Source organism: Corythoichthys intestinalis, chromosome 10 (assembly GCF_030265065.1).
Source record: "Corythoichthys intestinalis isolate RoL2023-P3 chromosome 10, ASM3026506v1, whole genome shotgun sequence".
Lineage (NCBI taxonomy): Eukaryota > Metazoa > Chordata > Actinopteri > Syngnathiformes > Syngnathidae > Corythoichthys > Corythoichthys intestinalis.
This window is the reverse complement of record NC_080404.1, coordinates 17,305,177-17,326,765: the sequence shown is the minus strand read 5'-3', so window position 1 is coordinate 17,326,765 and position 21,589 is coordinate 17,305,177. Positions and strand designations below refer to the sequence as shown.

The following is a 21,589-nucleotide window of genomic DNA, read 5'->3' as shown; positions in this document are numbered from 1 at the left end:
ACAATGCTATATCACACATGGATATAGGACAACTTTGAAATTTGGCCAAATTAGGGGTCTCATAGCGGAACTTCAAGTCACCTGAGTGTTTTCCGCCACATATATCTTTCCAATGCTAAATCTAAATAAGTACATTGAACACACACACGCATTTTTAAAAAAAAATGTTGTGGTGGGTGGGGGTTTACTTCGCTGTTTTTCACTTACTGTATCACTCCTGGTTTTGGTCCCCATTAATCGCGAAAAACGAGGGATCATTGTATGTGGTCACTTATCAGAGAAATCTAGGCATTGGTGGTGCAACAAAATATAAATTTGGCATTTCCTTAATCATTCCATACTTTTTGTTTATTACCATAATAAATGTTACTGACTACCACAATTGTTTCTCTTGATTTCTTTTTGTGTTTCACAAATTTGCCATTTAAAGTGACTTATGTTTAGTGTCATGTCTATGATTTTATTTTCTTCACAATAACACAACCGAACGAATATCCACCAGAACTGGTGATTCCATCATTTTTATGCCAAGGGTCATAGCCTATCACTCCTGTGGCATAAAGCTGTCGCTTTAATTGAGACTTTGACGGTTGCATATTCAAGTATGTGCAGCACTCCACTGCATAAGCCAATCAAGAGAGCAGAGTAATGCCATTGGCTGCATTATGAGGAGTTCTGTGTTCCGCGAAGGTGGGGGGGGCGTATGTAGAGGGGCTGGAGCGCAGTCTCCTCTCCATTTAATCTCTGTAGTCAGCAGAACGAGCGGAGCGGCAGAGCAACCACAAACGCAGCATCCGGGATGACGACTGGGCTCAATGAAGGAAGCGAAGGAAGGAAGGGTTGAGGAGACCATGTAAGCGCTCCAGAGGAGAGAGTGAGCTGTAAAGAAAGATCCGGCTGGAGTAAGAGTGGGAGATGAGAGGGATTGGGGCATCGCTGCTGTCTGTCTGAGAACCACTGCAGCAGCACTAAATCTGGGGCTGTCAGACCAACCCTCAGCAGAGCGACCAAGGGGGAAAGGCTCTTTGTAGAGCGGATCTCATCAGTCTGAAGCAGCAATGGGACTGCCACCAGAAGATCTAAGTTCACAAAGAAAAAAAGTGGATCTCAAGTGCGGACTTGCCTCATCCGAGAACTAAAAAAGACAAGTTTTCAAGTCTCAGAGTGGATTAGTGAGTGGTGCACTGCGTCCGAGTCGTGCAACCTGCGCTGTCATCTTCCAGGGTCCTCCCTCGCCGCTGTCTCCTCCCAGTGAATGTCCTCTCTGCGTGCTCTTCCACTGCTCAGCAGTTGAAAACACTCATGGTCGATGCCAAGGGAAGGAACATGAAATGTCTGACTTTCTTCTTAATGCTGCCTGAGTCAGTAAAAAGCAAGTCAAGCAAAAGCTCCAAGAAGGGGAATGCCAGTGGCAGCCCCAAACTGCCCCCTGTCTGCTATGAGATTATCACTCTAAGGAACAAAAAGAAGAAGAAGATGGCAGCGGACATATTTCCTACCAAAAAGCCGGCACCTGCCACGACTGTTCAACAGTACCAGCAGCAGAACCTCAACAACAACAACACTATACATAACTGTAACTGGCAAGGACTCTACTCCACTATCAGAGAAAGGTAGGTACACATTTATGGTGCCTCAGCAATGAAAAAGAATATGAAAAATGAACAATCTCTGTATGAATGCGAGTGTTCCCTGCACCCTGACCTTAATCTGCTGGGGTTATTCTCGTTGACACCACCTTTGAGCCTGAAGACTTTGCGGCTCTAACAGAGGCTGGACAGCCAAGAGGTGCACTTTAAATCCACAAAGCCCCAGAATGTTCTTTTCTAAAGAGAAAATATTTACCTTGGCCTGATGGCAAAAGATCCCAGCTGTCCAGTGCAAAATGTTTTTTTTTTTTTTTTTGACCGGGCTTTGTTGTCTCTCCAGAACATTTTGTTTACCTACCACAGTGACATGCTCCTCTTCTCAATAATACATGAACACGGCTTCATGGGTAAGCCTTTTGTGTACAGTTTTCAATGTTTGTGTAATTTAAAAAAAGTTGCATTTTTTAATACTAAAGTTCATAGAAAAATAGGCAGCGATGTTTAACGTTGTCATTATGGTGATAGATTGCTTTAAAAATGAACACTTTTACTTTTAACACAGAGTAACTTTGGTATATTACCAGTTAAACCACTGAAATTAAGGAAATTGATCAAAAACCTTTTTACTCTTCTAACGATAGAAGTCCAATCATTTTGACCAGGGGCTAACAGTGATCACTGAGTAAATAAGTCTGTTATTCTTTTTTTTTAATAATTAAAATGTTATTTTTTTATTTTACACAAAACAGGAAAAACTGTAAATATTCTCTTTATTTTTTTTTAAGTTTATTTTTAATCATATTTTTTATACCGTAAAGCAAAATAAATAAATAAATAAATAAATAAAAAATTTTCAAATATATATACATTGATATTTACATTGGCATTTCAGTGCCAGTCATCCCAGTTGAAATGGTATTGATGTTTACTGTTGTCAGTGGCAGTGGATGAGTTAAGCAATTTGTTCCAAGATATAAAATATAATCCCAATATTCTTGTGTTTATTTTATTTATCCCTTTATAGGGCAAGTGACTATTTTTGGTAATTAAAAAAAAATTAACTCAAAAAGACCTGGCGTCCACGTAGGAGAACATCACAGTATAGGTCATGTAGTCCACAATGGGGTCAAATGGTACGTCCACATTACTATGAAACATTATTACTTTCTAAATATTATTTATATATTTTTAATGAATTAATATATATATATTTAATTAAAGTAATTAATAACTCAAGTTGATTTTTCTTAAATTCTGAGTATTTAATACATTAGCAAACAAATTATCAAATCCGTTTTAACTGGAATAACTGGCATTGACAGGTCATGTTTCAGTGCCATAGACGTCGTTAGATGTCCAATCATTTGACTGGAAGCAAATGATCGCTGCCAGCCCTCCCAGTCAAAACGGATTACTGTAATTTTTGCACTATAAGGCACACCAGACTATAAGCCGCCACCCATCAAATCTGACACGAAAATGTCGTTAATTTGTAGTACCTAAAAATGCATGAGCAATTTTGCTGTTCCTAGTGTGGTTTTGACAACCTTTCAAAAATTGCAGATATTTGAAATCTGATTAAAATTAAATAATAACATTTTTTTCATTCAAATTTGACGTAAATCGAGGTTAAAAAAAAATGTCCAAATGACCGAAAAAGATAAGACACGCTTGCCTCAGAAGTCTTTAGCAAACATGTGTATATGGACACATGGACATTGTACCGTCATTTTTGGACTATAAGGCACACCTGACTATATGCCGCCACCCACCAAATTTGACACGAAAACGTCATTTGTTCATAGATAAGCCACACTGGACAATAAGCCTGTCCTCCCTGTATTATGGGATATTTATACCAGAAGATTTTAACCGGTAAGACTTTATTTGACAGCGGCATCATAAGACTGCCATAAGACCAAATAAACCACCATGAAGCTTTGAACCAATTGGCTGCAAAGCTTCATTGCTTTAAGAAGCTTCATTTGGCCATCATTGCTCCCTTGGGGGAGACAGCCAACCTCTGCTGCCACCTGCTGCACACACTTTTGTCATCCAAAATGCCTCCTTGCATGCATTGCAGCGCTACAGATGTACTGTAAATAACAATCAAAATTCATGGTCGTTCTAATTATTTCTTCAGTTACTTTTCCAGTTGTTTATTTATTGCCAGCTCTGGTATTTAACAGTGGCACCATAAAACAGTCATAACACCATCATAATTATCACATGACACTGCCATGCGCATTAATGAATGCCTATGACCAGGGGTGCCCAAGTCCGGTCCTCGAGAGCCCCTATCCAGCTTGTTTTCCATGTCTCCCTCCATGAACACACCTGAATCAAATGATCAGCTCATCAGCAAGCTCTGCAGGAGCCTGATAATGATCCTGATTATTTGAGTCAGGTAGGTTGGAGGAGGGAGAAATGGAAAACAAGCTGGATAGGGGCTCTCGAGGACTGGACTTGAGCACCCCTGCTTATGACAGATGTGTTTGTTGTGTCATTCGGCAAATTATCTTACTTTTGAATAGATGTAAAATATCCAAGCTGGACATAAATGGAGTGTTGGTGACATAATGTGCCGAATGACACTTAATGACATTTGTCAAGAGCATTCATTAATGCCCATAATAGTGTCATAAAAACTTCATAATTATGACGATGTCACGGCAGTCTTATGTCGCCGCTGTCAAATAAAGTGTTACCTATTAACCCAAATAAATCAATAAATAAGCCGCACTGGACTATAAGCCGCAGAATCCAAAATGAGGGAAAATGGTAGCGGCTTATAGTCCGAAAATTACGGTAGATGTCTAGCGCAGTCAATGGCAAACAGTAAGTTAAATGAATGCTCTACAAAGGGTTAAACTGTCTTTTTCTCTCTTTGTGTTTTCAGAAATTCTGTGATGTACAACAATGAGCTAATGGCAGATGTTCACTTTGTGGTGGGTCAGCCTGGAAGGACCAAAAGGCTTCCAGGGCACAGAGTAAGAATTTGACCTGTCAGTCAATCAAAACAAACACATCAGCACATCCGCATTTCATAAACTTTCCTCATCACTTGACGGAAACTGAAATCCTTTGTGAACCCCTCTCACTTCCGCACCACATATGCCTGTTCGAGACAGTCCTCAATTATTTATGTAAATGAGTCTGACTGAAAAAAGGGAGAGGGTTACTTCATCCTTGTACAGCACAATAACTTCTTTATTTGCAATTGCAGTATTCAACTTTTGTTCAACACTACTACCAAAACGGAACGCTCATTACATCCGTGGAGATAATCAGAACCTATTCTACATTTTCAGCACAATGCATGCATAACAAAAAGCAATCGATATTTTAATCAAGGCCTTTTTTTCCCATCCTTTTTTCCTGCTTTTTGAGAAGTGGTGATTGACATTCAATGTGTTAGCTGGATTCTCCCTCAAACCTTTGTGTTCCAAGATTAATTACGTTTTATGCCAGGACAATAGGCATCACTTGAAAACACATGGCTATCTGAATCCATTATAAAATTCACATTAAGTTTTTTTTGTATATATGTACTTATGAAAGGGCCGAACCGACTACCCTCTATTTCCACTGTCAGATCAGTCCTGTGTGTGCAGTTTCGTCTTTTTTCTCTATTGATATGAGACCTAAATGTATAACGTATAATTGCTAGCTGCAGAGTACTTAGCGCACTTTGAGAAGGCAGTTATGGAACGACATGGTTGATGACTTGACTGCACTTAAAAACTGAAACATTATGCCAGTTTGATTTAATGACGGTCAGTGCAGCAGTTTTTATTGTCTCCATTTGGCGCTCATAGCCAAGAGCCAAGAGGTGCGACTAAGTACATCTTAAACTGGTTCACAATTGACCTCTCTTTATGGAAAATAATCTTTAATATCTGGGTAACCTTGCGTTCTAACAGACTCGGTTTATGCTAATATTACCACATATGGTAGCTGCAACCTAGTTGCAAAACCCTGTAACCCCGCCTCCAATACGAACTGACACGCACGGTACATGGTGTCATTAATGGATTTGTTCTCATTTCTAAAATGGCGTTACATTGCACTCGATTCAGTCAAGCTGCGATTAGTCATTAATTCCAGGAAATTGAATTTTCACTATTCAATGGTGTGATTAGGAATTCATTTTATTTCTATCCAATGCAATCTTGTTTGTTAGAAACACGTCTCTTCATCCTGAGGGTAAACAACGCTCTATCTGGCTGAGCACTGCTCATTGTAAGGGAAACCGAACAAATGCAACCTTCAGTAATTGCAAATGAGGAATCATTCAATAGTTGTGCCTTAAATACACAGTTGCACATTCCCAAACTCTTTAAGGCAAATTACAACTAATCAAGTTTATAAAGTGAAAACCTTTTAAAATAAATATATTAACCAAAGAATTTCTTCTATTTTCTAACAGTATGTCTTGGCTGTGGGCAGCTCAGTATTTCACGCCATGTTTTATGGTGAACTGGCCGAAAATGACGATGAGATTCATATTCCGGATGTGGAACCCGCTGCTTTTCTGGCAATGTTGAAGTAAGGAGCCTCTCTTTTATGTTTGACCTTGTATTATATCAAACATTGAATGTGTTTATAGTTATGGGGTAAGTCTGAGATATGAATTGAATTGCTCTTAATTTGTCACACTATAAGGGATTTAGTGCCTAAATAGATGAATATTTATTATGTTGGTACCAGTGTGTAGTGGGAAAAGGGCTTTGAATCATATGGAGTGTTTCACAAATTTTATGACCTCTTTTAGCAAATAAATGTGATCACATGAGTGTTACCTCTAAGTAGGATGTAGTGGAGTCCAATAAGCCACAATGTCAAATTAATAACTCCATGAAAGTTTCAATCAGAGGGCACAAGCTTGTGAAATTTGCAGTTGTACCTAACTTTGTAGCAAGTGACCGTGTGTATATATTTTCACATTCCATTCACACTGTTTAAGGTGGAGAGACACGCATTTAAATGAACCACGAGCAGTGAAAGTCTGCTAGCTTAACGTTAACATTGAATACAAAACGGCAGACAGGTTACTACACTACTATTGCTTTAGAGTAGTGGTTCTTAACCTTGCTAAAGGTGCCGATCCCCACAAGTTTGACAGGTTGAATAATAAAGCCATTTTTTGATGAATTTAAAACCAATAAAGGTAACAATAGTAAATTCTTGTTCCAAATTTTTCCAGATTTCAAATTTACTACAAATAATATTGCCTTTTGCTGTTGATTGTCACAACGGAAAATGAAATCAAACTTACTTTTTTGTTAACATGTCGACATTCTGATTTTACTATTGCATCCTTGCATAACATACTATTTTCATGGCGGAGTACTACGCAAATTTTATTTTATTTTTTTAATTATCTACACAGTTTACGCTGTCTTTAGGTCTGTTATACTTCCTTATACCACTTTCCAATCAACCTTCCACTGAGCAAACCAATCTCTCCTCCCATTAGATAAAGGAATAGCAGTTGAAAGAAATGGAATAAAGTCTGCAACGTCTAAAACGTCACTTTTCCTAGATTTAGTCAGCGTACAAAATAGGGCTCTGCGTTTCTTAAACTTCACCCAACCTCTGAGGTTTACTCACCGAACCCCTGGGGTTTGATCAAACCCCAGATAAGAACCACTGCTTGAGAGCCAGGAGTCAGTTGGGTTAGCCAGTTACAACACAGTTCAGGGTGAAGTCTTCTACATGCTCCTCAATTTTGTATTTGCATGTTTGTCCTGTTTCATAAAGCTGAAACTGCATCAGTTGATCATTATTTCAACACGCTTGCAAATTTGACAAGTTGATCACAGCAAACCTCATTTGTTTCAACAGGTACATCTACTGCGATGAGATCGACTTGAGTGCTGACACAGTTTTAGCCACTCTTTACGCCGCCAAAAAGTATATTGTCCCCCATCTAGCGCGTGCCTGCGTAAACTTCCTGGAGACCAGCCTGAGCGCCAAGAACGCCTGCGTGCTGCTCTCCCAGAGCTGCCTGTTCGAAGAGCCCGAGCTGACTCAGCGCTGCTGGGAAGTGATCGACGCTCAGGCCGATCTGGCGCTACGCTCCGAGGGTTTCTGCGACATCGACTCGCAGACCCTCCAAAGCATCCTCCAGCGAGAGACACTTAACGCTAAAGAGATAGTTGTCTTTGAGGCGGCGCTCAGCTGGGCTGAGGCTGAGTGTCAGAGACAGGAGCTCACTTTGTCCACTGACAACAAGCGGAAGGTTTTGGGTAAGGCCATGTACCTGATTCGCATCCCCACCATGGCCCTGGATGACTTTGCCAATGGAGCGGCCCAGTCGGGCGTGCTGACGCTTAATGAGACCAACGACATCTTCCTTTGGTACACAGCTGCCAAGAAGCCTGAACTTCAATTTGCCAGCCAGCCAAGGAAAGGCCTGACACCCCAGCGCTGCCACAGGTTCCAGTCATGCGCCTACCGGAGCAATCAGTGGCGTTATCGAGGTCGCTGCGACAGCATACAATTTGCCGTGGACAAGCGAGTTTTCATTGCGGGTTTCGGCCTCTATGGCTCCAGTTGTGGATCGACAGAGTACAGTGCCAAGATAGAGCTCAAACGTCAAGGAGTGCTGATGGGACAAAATCTCAACAAATACTTCTCGGATGGCTCCAGCAACACTTTCCCGGTGTGGTTTGAGTACCCGGTGCAGATCGAGCCTGATACCTTCTACACCGCCAGTGTGGTTCTTGATGGGAATGAACTGAGTTACTTTGGACAGGAAGGCATGACAGAGGTGCAGTGTGGGAAGGTGACTTTTCAATTCCAGTGCTCATCAGACAGCACTAATGGCACAGGAGTGCAAGGGGGTCAAATTCCTGAGCTTATCTTCTACGCCTAATGTTTGCACTTGATACAAAAATGACCACTTTGTGTAATGTGGCCTGTTATTTATTTTTTTCCCCACTATTGTCATTTCCTATATGTGATTTAGGTGAATGATTTCTCTGATGAGGGTCTGATGTACTGTATGTCTCGGATAATGGCGTGTAGAACTATAGAGATGGAAATATTGAAAAATTTATCTTGCACTTGATGTGCATGTACATATGAAAAAAGGGAAATTGCTAAATGTATATGAGGGCACACTCATGGCTGAGGCAGACTTCAGACATAAGTTTTATGATGAGTTGCTGCACTTAATATTATTTTTACGTTTGCATAGAATGCACATATCGCAGCAATACATCACATTCTTCTGTATTCTCTAATGCGATTATGGGTCGGGATTGTCGGCATTATAATGGAGGGGAATATAAATACATACTCATATAGTCAAAGCACTGTGTTTAACACTCATCAGGCATTTGTATTTGAGTGGTTGTGCTGCTTTTTGGTACTTTGAATCTACTAATGACGAGAGGTCTTAGATTAGAGAGCACTATGAGACACTTCTTTCTCTATGTAGCATGTTGCTCTGCACTTACAATCACCCCTCTCACTATAATTCCATCAGTGTTGTTATGCCCATAGAAAAATACAAAAATAATTAAAAAAGTGAAGTTATCCCCCTTCCCGTCTTGAAGCATCTCTCTTTCGTTTCTTTTTCTCTGACTGGCAGTTTAATGTGTACTGCTAATTGTTCTTGCACCTTAGGTTTTCTTCACAGGAACGAGATCAATGGTGGACTGTGTGCGTGTGCGCGTATGTGTGACGCTGACTCCCTTCCAGACTTTGTTGAAAAGCTCCACACTTGAATTGTGTGTACTGTGTTGCCTAATTGCACTGATGTTGTTTTGTAATCAAATGTTCTTTTTCATTTTTTTTCCCCGTTGCTCTTCAAAATGTGTTATGTTTTTAAAATAAAATCTGGTGCGAGAGCATCCAAGGACAAAAGACAAAGGATGGTAGGAAAGTCCTGTGTTAATGTGATGGGTGACTATTGAATGTGGATGGTTGTTGATGAAGCTAATAAAAACAAGAGGTGCTCATTAAATGTGATTCCATTCTATTAAGTATACTTTTAAATAATCGTCAATGCATTTAAAACACAGACAAAAGTTGATTCGTGTTAATTTAAGAGCAAAAGGGATTGACAACACTGGATTTTATCAGGAATTAAAATATTATACCGTAACCTTCAGATAATGTAGCTTTGCCCTTTAATGGAAATATTTCTAGTAAAAAAACTGAAACTCTCTAATGGCTTCCCCATTAGTATGCAAATGGCGACTCTAGGTTTTCTTTACTGACAAACTAATTATTTTTAGATGCCTAACCATGTGTTTTATTCGTTTCCCCGTGGGATTCAATTACATTTCGTTCAACCGCGTCTGAGAGGTCTCCTGTAATAATCGTCACCTCTCATTAAAAAAAGATTATTTTCCAATCTCCACCAAGAATGGCTAATCATGTAAAAAGTGTACAGTATGATTGATGAATAGACGAAGAGTGACATTCGTTTTTGCAATTGTAGTATATTAGAACTGACTGATTTTGGGGGGAGTGGTGGCACACACTAGAAGATTTTGTGCTTGAATTGTACTTTTTAAGCACTAAAACCAGTGTAATTAATGGCCTTGCTTAAAACGTGAGCAGCACAATCATAAGAATTCACACAGAAACATCATCTCGGGCCTCCAATGTATTTAGTTCAATTCATCATGGGCTTCATGCTCGCAGCTCAGTCAGACGTGCTTTTAGATTTAATGATTATCAGTTATGCCATATGAGTAATATTTTATCTATCTGAAAGGAATGCACCCTGTTATTAAATGACTCATCTAATCTTATTGTGCTGCACTTTCAAATCGTGTGCAAATAAGAAAAAGAAACACTCCATTGCATGTCAATTTATTTTTCATTGGACTCTATAATCACGGGTTTGCATGGAGATTAGCTCATGTTTAGGTTGCTTTCAGCAATTTGAATTTCTCGTATTCAGTGCCACAAAAAAAGACATGTACCCTGGTGGAGACGCATACAAATGCACAAAAATCGTCCAGCAAAGACCTATTGCGGGTTACAATTTTGTTACAAGAGTGACCACTCCCCACATGATGTCCCCTCAGTAAGAGTAGACAAGAATGCTAATTGTATCAGGCAGCATATAGAGTGGAACCTCTACTTAGGAAATTAATTGGTTCTGGAAGTACCGTAATTTCCCGAATATAACGCACACTTTTTTCCCCCAAAATCAACTGGTAAACTCATGGTGCGCATTATAAACGGGTACATGGATGGAGACAGAAATATATATGTATTACATATATATATAAACCGATTTTTTTTCATTGACACGGCCACGTTGTGTTGAAGAAACGTATGCGGCCACCCGTTGCCGACCATTACGGTATGTGACGTCACCGTTTTGTTTCGGTAATACTTCACTCTAATCGGCCGAATGATTTCGTCTGTGTTAAATTCTGCTTTTTTCACTCTTCATAAAGCACAGAATTTAGATTCTTGAACTCATTTGAGTCGACGTTTATTGCAGCTCCGCAATTCGGACCATAACAAATGTAAGGACACACACTTCCTGTGTCCGTCAACTATATCGGTCCCTCGGGAAACTCAAACCCAAATAACAATAGTTCTTTTTGTTACTGTCGTGCTGACAGCTATGAGCTCTCACGGATTTCCGACTTACGTTCTCACTTTCATTTTACCGTATCAATCCATGGAAGAAACATTTATTCATCATGAGGAAACGAGCAAGTTATACAGCAGCCTTTATAAGAAAAGTCACATCTGTTTTGTTTTCTCCTAGATTCTGGTAAGTTGGAGAAGTTGTCAAATCATATTATTACCGTAAATATTGTCAGTTCACGTTAATGTTTTGAACTACCAATGTGCTATGCTTGAGCTGTGTTTCACCAGTCAGTAAAATGACATCTCTGTATCTGTACACAAGCTCTGTTTTCTTGTATTCTTCTATTTATTGGTGCTAAAATTAGGGTGCGCGTTATAAACGGGTACAATAATTTTCCCTAGATTTTACAAGTAAATTTGGGGTGCGCATTATACACGGGTGCGCCTTATATTCGGGAAATTACGGTACTTTCGTAACTTGAAAATTCTGGAATTAGAGACGCGTTTTCCATGTTTATGCCCTAATCCGTTCCAAGCCCTACAAAATCCAATCATATATCTTTTATAATGCATAAAAAGGCATCAAAACATGTAACAAATGCATGTTACAATTAGACTGTTGCACAATAAACATCAAATCAGAGTTGAGCGTAACGTAAAAAAAATAAATAAATAATGATGAAAATATACATATATATATATATATACATATATTTTTTTATTTTTTATTTTACCAAACTATTAGTTACTGTTATGCATTAACTAATGTATTAACTAATGTATTAACTGATGCATTAACTCATGTTAATATATTAATAAATGTTAGATAAGCAATTAATTATTGTAATGTTACTTAAGCATTAGTTATTGTATGAAAATGCATTAACTAATGCATTAACTCATGTTAATTAATATATTAATAAATGTTAGATAAGGGATTAAATGAATTATTGTCATGTTACTCAAACATGAGTTAAAAAATGCATTAACTAATGTTAATTAACCCTGTAGTGGCCAGACATAGAAAAACATAAAAGAAAAAAAATTCAACCACTTATATGGTGTTGTAGGAGGCCTTTGAAGATGAAAAATGAAGTGTTTATAAAAAAAAAAATAATAATAATAATAAATAAATAAATAAAAATGTTTTTGTAAAGTTTTATGAGAACATTGTAATCTTACAACGCTGGCTAAATGGGGTAACAGGATTTCCTGACTCTAACCCTAGTGTCAAAATCAGAAAGATACAAATGTTTATATCTCAGTAATAAAAAAAAAAAAAAAAAAAAAACATTATGGGTTAATTTGCACTGGTTGATTGCTTGTTACATAGCCCCAGAACAGTACATGATATTAATAATAATTTCAACAGGTGTCATATTTTTACAAATAGCATATTTATTTAGAAACATCACATCAGCATCAGGTGCAAGCCGTGTATCTGTCTCCCAGTACATTCGCACTCCAGCCATTTGTACCAGGCCCATCTTGAGATACATGCCCATCATTCGTTCTATTTCTTCTTTGTTGGTGTTTATGGATCTTCCATATGTTTGAAGGCTATACTCATTTGTGTTTATTGTGAGTGACTCAATCATGTCTTCAGACACAAATTGTTGGAAGCATTCCAATGGTGTGTCGAGGGAATGAACATCTTTTGTGAGAGGTGGGCCAGAAATATCCAAATCAGGGCTGATGAAAACTTTTTTCTGCCAGCGATATCTGTCAAGGGGCATGGCATGTTTAGCTGGTTGGGGCCCAATGTCCTCATTGGCTGGGCAGTCAGTGGGTGGATGGTTTTCTTTGTCCACTTCTTCGTGGGTTTCGTCATCTGACTCTTCATGAGCGTCATCAAAGTCTATGTCCACATCACTCTCTTCATTTTGGACAGCATCGATGACCTCCTGCACAGTGTAGAAGGTCTTTCTCCTTGTTGAAGACATTCTGAAATGACAAAAACTAAATGGAAATAACATTGGTACATGGGTGGGGGGCAAAGTAACCTATTTACACATCTCACTAGTCAAACAATACTGTCTGGCCAACCTATTGTGCTCTGATTATCAGGTGAGAATGTTCAAGAATGTGAAACCATCATCCCAAAAGGAAGGCATGTTGCATTTCTACAAAGATGATAATGTCTGCAATGGGAATGCATTTCCGAACGCTGTCACCTTTTCTTGGAACAATGCAACAGGCAACCTTCAACCTCCCCGCAGATCTAACTGCTTAGGCGATGACACATATATACAATCAGAATGAGAAACTGAACTATTGTAGGTGACTACAATTATAAGCAGTAGAAAGAGGTATGCTATTGCAATATATTTCGGTAATACAGCTTCCTGTACAGTGGCTTCCAAATAGCACTGGTTTGGAAATTAAAAATAAATATAAAGCCTATATAATACAGTACAGTACATCTGGAAAGTGTAAAAGATGTGTGTAATTTTAAAATATATTGTGAAAAATAGAAGGTCCCTGTCAAATTGTCTATTTAGGCTACACTTAGCCAGGTAACTTGTAAACCTACACCATGGTCATTTTGACTACCGAACTGCCAGAGTTGTAAAATTACAACATATATACAAGATGCTCTAATTTACATTTGATGAATATATTTCACAATAATTGCATATGTACATGGTCTGGTAAGTGTAATGATTACCCCAAAAAAAGATTAAAGGCATTATACTTACTCAAATCTGATAAATCCAGTCCAAGGAACCAAAGTGTTGTTGCACAGCCAAAGTTCTGCCGATTCTGAAAGTCCCGGAACTGTGGGCAGGGCTTATATACAAATTTCCTATCCACACCTATTGTGAGACTAAACAGTAGGACCCAATGACTATACTAATGTAAAAAAAAAAAAAAAAAAAAAAAAGAACCCCCCCCCCCCCCAAAAAAAAAAAAACATTTCAACCCTTTTTTACAAAAAAATAAAAATGTAATTCTACAACGCTGGCCTGTGTGTTACCAATGTTTTTTTTGTTGTTCTTCCTTTCTCTTTGTCCGCCAAAATCGCTTTTCAGTCCAGCTGTTTTCTAAACAACATTCTACATATACAACCACAATGGAAGTACAGCAAACTCCTATATGGCACGTGAGAACTAATCAACCTATAAAGACAGTTAGATTCCCATTTTCCGTGTCTAAGCAGTTGAACAGGATAGGTTAAAAAAATAAAGTGACACCAAAGACTAAGTCTAACTTTCTCAGCGGCTGTCAATTACTTTTGATTAGGACTGTTAACTCTGAGAAATGTCACACTTCTACTAATACTTTTCATGCGTTTTGGTGCCAAAGATTGATGTAATGCTCCTTGACACATAGAACATGAAGTATTCATATAGTGTACCATACACACAAGAAAAAAAAAATGTATAGCAGTAAAAACGAAGAGCATGTTGAAGAAAATTAAATAAATAATTTAAACACGTCTGGACTGCAGTCAGGAAAATGGTTGGCAGGAATAAAGCTGTATTACACTATTTATATTTAACACATGGCTGTCATTGACAGTTCATTTAATTATTTGCTGCTAGCCCTCCCACTTCAAATGGATTGTACTTCTTGTGACGAAATCATTTAAAGCACTAATGTGAAGTAAGGTTGGCCAACCATGTTTTTGAATAATATCAATGGCTAAACAATTATAAGCATATTTTCTTGTTTTTTTTTTAACGCAACCCTTCCAGATTGTTTGTTTAACCCATAGCAACGCCCCTGACAACGAAAATGCTTTTCTTCGGCAATCTTCGGAAATCTTCGGCAATTACGTCACACCGGGAAGTGCGAGAAAGTCCGCCATAGAAGAGTATTGTTTGTTGCATTGCTTCTCGGTAAGATGCCACGGCGGTGTGTGGTGATGTTTTGTTCTCACTCAAACGAAAAGTTGTATGAGTGGCCAAAGGATAGCAGGGCACGTAAATGGACATCTTTCATTTGCACAAAGCAAATGAATTTCACGCCATCATCGAGTAGTGTTCTCTGCTGCAAACACGTCGAAGATGCCTGCTTCCTTAACCGGTCTGCTTATGATCAAGGATTTGCCAAAAAGTAAGTGTGACTTTTGGATAGATGACTGATGACTTTGTCAAAGCAGAGCTGCATATGTTGTGGAATGTACAGTAGAAGCTAGCGACGTTAGCCGAAAGCCAACTCGTGGCAATAGTCATGGCATAGTTGTTGTTGTGTTCGCTAGTGTTACGTCCCAAGGACGGCTCACGAAGGGCGTAACATAAAACGAGCCACACAATTTCACAAGTGGCACAAAATTTACACAACAAACTCGCAATGAATATGGTAAATGGTAAATGGTGTTATACTTATATAGCGCTTTTCCACCTTTCAAGGCAATATGTACAAAATGTAGATGAAGCGCGGCTTTAGGGTAAGCCCAGGCAAACAAAAGGAATCTACACTTGAACCCCAACCGCTAACTAAACTCTGATCATGAAAAAGAAAGAAGAAAAGACAGCCACTACCCTTCTACCCTAGCTTCTTACGCTAAAAAACACAGGAGAAAACGGGTTGAACAGAAATGGCGACTTACCCCTTCTTGCTTCAGTGCTCTTATTTACAGTGGTGAACAAAAACGATCCAATAACGAATAAACAAAATACCTCACCGAAAAAGCGGGAGTGTATCAGACTAGCGATCAAATGCAAACGAGCGTGAATGGCGAGCTAACAGCTGCACATTGCTGTCAAATGTGAACGTTGACAGCGCAAGTCCCGCAGTGAATCATGGGAAATGTAGTCTCGGGACAACACTGAAGTGGTGCTTTGTAATCTGTTCGCTTGTGTGAAAAAACTACATTTCCTCACGCCATTAGACGCCACTTCCTGCCGATAGCCCCAGGAAGTAGTAGTAGCTGGAAGTACGAGGCGAGGCGGAGATGAGCGACAAGCAAAACTTTGCGGTCGAATGTGGCGGCAGTCCGCTATTATTTTGTTTTCTTATTGTTGCCACAATAAAGTGGAAAAAGCCCTCAACGACTCATCTCCTTCTCCCCCCCAACGTTTTTATATTATTATTTTATATGCATGAGCGCTGCCGGATCTGCCAAAATGAACATGCAGTCTGATTATTATTTTTTTTAAACAATGTCATCAGATAGACAAAAACATAAAATTATGTGCAAATGCCTGCATCTTCAAATCATGAAAATAATAACAGCCTATATTTTACCAATCTTGTAATCTCGATGGGTCTTGTCTCCATTCGATGTCAGGTAGTCTGGGTACATTGTTTGCATCTTGATTAGCATCTGGCTAATACATGTACGATCCAACATAAAATTCCAACCTCCTCCTCCTCTTCCTCCAACTCTTCAAAAACTTGGGTCTCCTCACTTGCGCTTGATCTATCACTTATATCGCTGTTTGAAGCATTGTTTGAAGGGCTTTGTAGGGCGGCCGTATGGAGCGCTCCCATCGCTGTTCTTGGTGTGACGTATCACTTCCGGGTTCGTTCCCTTTCAGGCTCGAACTTCGGAAACGCGATTATTTTGTCAAATATACAACATATAAATTATTTTTTCATGCTTTATTTGTTGAATAACATTTATTTACTTTAATTCTGGACCTATTTGGCATTTTATGAAATTACTTCACATTAGTGCTTTAAATTCACAGCAGAAAGACGAAAGGGCCACATAATAGGACATTTATCAGAGTTGACAATGGTTGAAATAGAGTGTAAATGTTCAATGTTATAGCAATAACTGACTAGACTTTGGGTCATGAATTGGTCATTTTGGTCTTTGGACCATAATAAACACTGCTTTATCAAATAAAATGAGAAATCAAGAGTGATGCCTCATGTCAAAACAGAGTCTTATTGAGACAGTCAACCTGACTACCTCCATTGGGGTGAAATGTTACTGAAATGATATTAAACTCAGGATAGAAACACAGCTTTGAATTTTAAGAATTAATCAAAGAAAATATTTCAAAAACGTTATTATAATTCATAACATCAAAGAAAAACACAAAGCCTTTTCCCTTTTCATCCTTCTAAAACAGAGGTTTTGGAGGTACTGAACCCCTCAAGTTTCATAAGAGCATTTTCTGAACCTTTCTTAATTGGAAAAATATTTCTGATTTCTTTTTCAAATTCAAGAATGGAACCGTGCTCAGATAAACACGTAATCAAAACGTATAAAGCATAAAACCAAGAACGTATGAATGTTACTCCAAAAAACAAACTCAGCGGACACTTACCGCAAATCACTGCAAGTTTTGCACTATTCAATTTTTGTTTGTTTGTTCGATTTTATGTCCACCATCCTCAAAAAGTCATTTGTAAGGTAACTTGAAACAGACAGTATAACTACCTCATAAGGCTTTCTGTGATTCGGCGATGCCAAAAAGGCTGAGAACATTGTTGTTGACATGAAGACTTGTCACAGATCATACAAGTGGAAAAAAAACCTGCAGTGCCATGTGAGAACTGCAGAAATGATGTAATTTCACCTAATTTAGCTGTGCAAGAAACCTATTGTAGAAGGCGGAACAATTAAATGTTCTTATATGAGATAGTAGGAGGAAGGCTACAATGAACCAGTTTATATCTACCTGTCAACTTTCTTATAACAGAAGTCATGCATATCAGATTTCTATTCAAATAAACAATATTTCAGACTGAGGAAGTAAATTTGCAAGTAAAATGAGGTAATATAATCATTATTTCAGTATCAATACTTAAAGTGAGATTTTTGTTTGGTGGTGTGCCACGAGATATTTCTTTTGTAAAAGTAGGGTAAGTTTTGGAAACACACCTGTATACTACTCATTAGTCTTTTAAATACTATATATATATATATATATATATATATATATATTAAGCTTGAGAACGATAAACCGATACGACCGGATATCCGGTTTTCCAGGTGAGAGATACAGATGTATCGATAGTAAAGTTTGCATTCGGCAGTAATTAGCCATTAAATATTCAGTGAACCGATAGTAGAGATAGGATTCGGCTATCGTGAGCACAAGAATCGGCTTCTAATGCCTAGTTCAATGTATAGCTTAATATCAGTGTTTCCCACAGGATTTTAGGAGACTGTGGTGGGAGGGTCTCTGACCATAGGATTTTTTGAAACTGTGGTGGTGGGCTGCATCGGAGTCGGACAGCCACACGATGTCGTGCCACGGCGAATTTTTTTTTTTTTCTCATTATTTTTTCCCCCCAAGAAGAACCATAACAAAGATATATTTGAAATATTTCATTAGCTAAGCTAATGTTATAGCTCTCAGCTACGGTACATGTATGTAAAATGCGTTGCTGATTACAGCTACGTTACCCTATGTAATAATGCGACTTTTTTTCTCGTAGCAATAGTACGACTTACATCTCGTAGTCACTCAGGGTTGGCAACCCAAACTGTTGAAAGAGCCATATTTGACCCCCCCGCCCCCCCCCCCCCCCAAAAAAAACAAACTGATACAGTATGTCTGGAGCAGCAAAAAATTAAAAGCCTTGTACAAGCCTTATAATTATCAATACTAGCTATATTAGCCTACTATAAAAATGACTAAGTTGGCTAGAAATACATAATTAGCCTTCATGATTAAATGTTTATTTTCCCTGCAGTGGATCCTATAGCGCACCACGTGACTACTCTGTTGTACGATGACACGACAAGTTTAACTTCATTACAATATTAAAGAATTGAAAGAATGTTTGTATCATGTTTGTCCTCCTAGAAATCATATTAAAACAAAAAATATATTTCCCTCCCCCATCTTTTTCCATAAAAAAAAAAAACAGCTCCGAAGCAGCACTAAAGAGCCGCATGCGGCCCAAGAGCCGCGGGTTTCAGACCGCCGTCGTAGCCCTCCTTTTTCCTTTTTATTTGACCCTCATAAGTACTACATTACCAAAACAATAACAGTCCTTTTGTCAACTGACCCATTTACAGGACTGGAGGAATTCTAATGGCCATGTAAAGAGTTTTTCTTGATTCGGTGAGAAGGTGAATAGTTTTTTGCCCGTTGTTCGTGAACTAAATTTCCACACAAACGCACATCGAGGTACCATTAACTTAGCAAGGAGAGGTATGAGAGTCATTTTTCGAGTGTCCCAGAGCTCGCGAAATTGGGGGGGGGCGCATTTATCCAACTTTCGTCAGCCGTAATTGTCTGAAGTTGGCGCGTCGGTGTTGTGCCGAAAAATAGCCACTCCACGCGAAATGTCCCCCCGACGGGAGCGCCCACACGTCACTCGTACAAACAGCCTTTTCTTACCAATCGATGGACACGGAAACGACATTCTTGTACCGTGAATATGTATCATTTTACTCTGCTTGAACTAATAAATACTTTACTGTGACCAACGCTCTGAAAATAGAGCAAGGCTTTATTTTGGGCCCCGCCTCTCCGCGCAAGTTCAATCAAAGTTTGCTTTCCGTCCATGACGGCCGTCCACCGCTCACTTTCGCCGAAAAGTCCGATCCAAACTATTGTAATGCCCCGGATATGGGGAAGAAGGAGAGAAGTCTGTATTTGCTTACCCACTTGATTGTGGTAACAATAATAAAGAAAAACAATAACAAAATAACAGCGGGCTGCTACGACATGCGACCGCTATCTCTCGCTATCTCGCTCGTTCTCCCATTCTTCCTACTCGTTCCCCTGGCGGGCCGCCACAGTCTCGTTCATTGGTGGGAAACACTGTTAATATGATAATTTAGCTTTTACTTCACATGCTGCGCTTGTGTCTTTCAGTGAATGACACAAGTGCGCGTCATTCACCACACAGCGCACACTTAGATCGAGACCGCACGCATGATATAATATGGACAAGCACTACTCACAGTCGTGGTTGCCACAAGTTACTTCCCATGCATTTCGGCAGAACGGCTACTAGTCGCCGTCATTACCTGATCGTCACGGGCGTGTCATAACAACGCGAGAGCTAACGAAACCACTGTAACGTACGCAGTGTAGCGTTTTCTTCACAGCCCAAAACGAAAACGAAACTAGTAGTGGCAACGAAGCAACATGCTAAAACAATGGACAGTGTGATCACCGACGGCAGCGACGTGCTGTGATTGATTTTCAACGCACCCAGGAAAACAAAAGTCAGACTTTGAAGTGATGAAGGCAGCCAGATCTGTTCGCATGGGACAGAGCTTGTGTGAAGTGTGGAGTGGTACAGAAATCGTGAGTTTTAACCCTGAAAAATAACCCACTACAATGCTGGAAAGGGCGGCATATTGTTTCCACGAAACGCAGTCTGCTTAAAAAGATATGGACAGTGATGAGCAATAAAAAATGAGGAAGCACGGGCATAAGTGAATGACTTTGCTGTGTATTAGGTTAAAGTAATGATTATTGACCTGTCGAAAATGCTGTTTTTATTCCCCCAATTATACCAGGTGAAAAGCATAATTTATTATTTATTTATGATAACAATAGCAGGTTTAATTTTTTTTTTTCAAGAGCTGCTGCAAATAATTAATATTTTTTGTTTGTAAGATGTTTACATTGAAAGTTTGTACTTAAATTACTTACCTCTTGTGTTAAAAACACCAGGAAATACAGTAATTGAGTTACTGCACTTTATTGTTGTCTGTGACTGGAGTTTTATTGTATTATCAATCCCATCCAAGAAAATGACGGTCATATAGTAAGCCTTATTTTTTTTCTCATAAAAAATAAAAGATAACATTGGTAGGAAATTTTGTTAATTTTGCTATTAAAAAATGTGGTCTTTTTTATATTTTTAAAATACTGTACGAACACACACAACAAATGTTTACTATCGTATCGTTTTCACTCTGTATCGAACCGTATCGTTCTTAAACTATATCGAATCGTATCGAATCGCTCGGCCTTAAAAATGTATCGTTTTTTATCGAATCGTAACCTGTGTATCTAGATACATATCGAATCGGCTTCATGCCAGAGATTCCCAACCCTAATATATATATATATATATATATATATATATATATATATATATATATATATATACATATATATAATATCGGATGTGCCTTTTTTTAATATATATATATATTTTTTTAATTAAATCATTTTCTAATTGTATGTAACGTTACAGACAAAATGTCTTACACTCATCCAGAGACTGTAGTTTTGGCTTAAAGTAGGGCTATCAAATTTATCGAGTTACCCTTTAAATAATTAATGCAATGAACGCATGCACTGCACTACCCACTCACGCATTTTCGCGTTCAATCTATAATGGCCCATCTTATGTATTCATAGAGTTTAAAGGTAACGTAAAATGAGTAGAGAGAATTTTGGCAGCCTTAGAAGTCTTTTTGAATTGGCTAGAACTTATAGCTTGACACAAGTGGAAATTTAATTGAAACGTGGGAAAAACACCTAACTTTTAAGTGATGTGTGTTATCAAGCGTAATGACATTTTTAGGTAAGATATATATATATATATAT

General features: G+C 38.6%; 1 protein-coding gene across 1 annotated transcript; it reads left to right on the top strand.

The window, feature by feature from the left end:
* The first annotated feature begins 725 nt into the window (after nt 1-725).
* btbd3b (BTB (POZ) domain containing 3b) lies at nt 726-11,720 on the top strand. Its single transcript, XM_057847645.1, has 4 exons — nt 726-1,613; nt 4,489-4,579; nt 6,019-6,137; nt 7,437-11,720. Exons 1-4 carry the CDS (start codon nt 1,303-1,305, stop codon nt 8,467-8,469), a joined length of 1,554 nt encoding a protein of 517 aa, XP_057703628.1. The 5' UTR covers nt 726-1,302; the 3' UTR covers nt 8,470-11,720.
* The last annotated feature ends 9,869 nt before the right edge of the window (nt 11,721-21,589 follow it).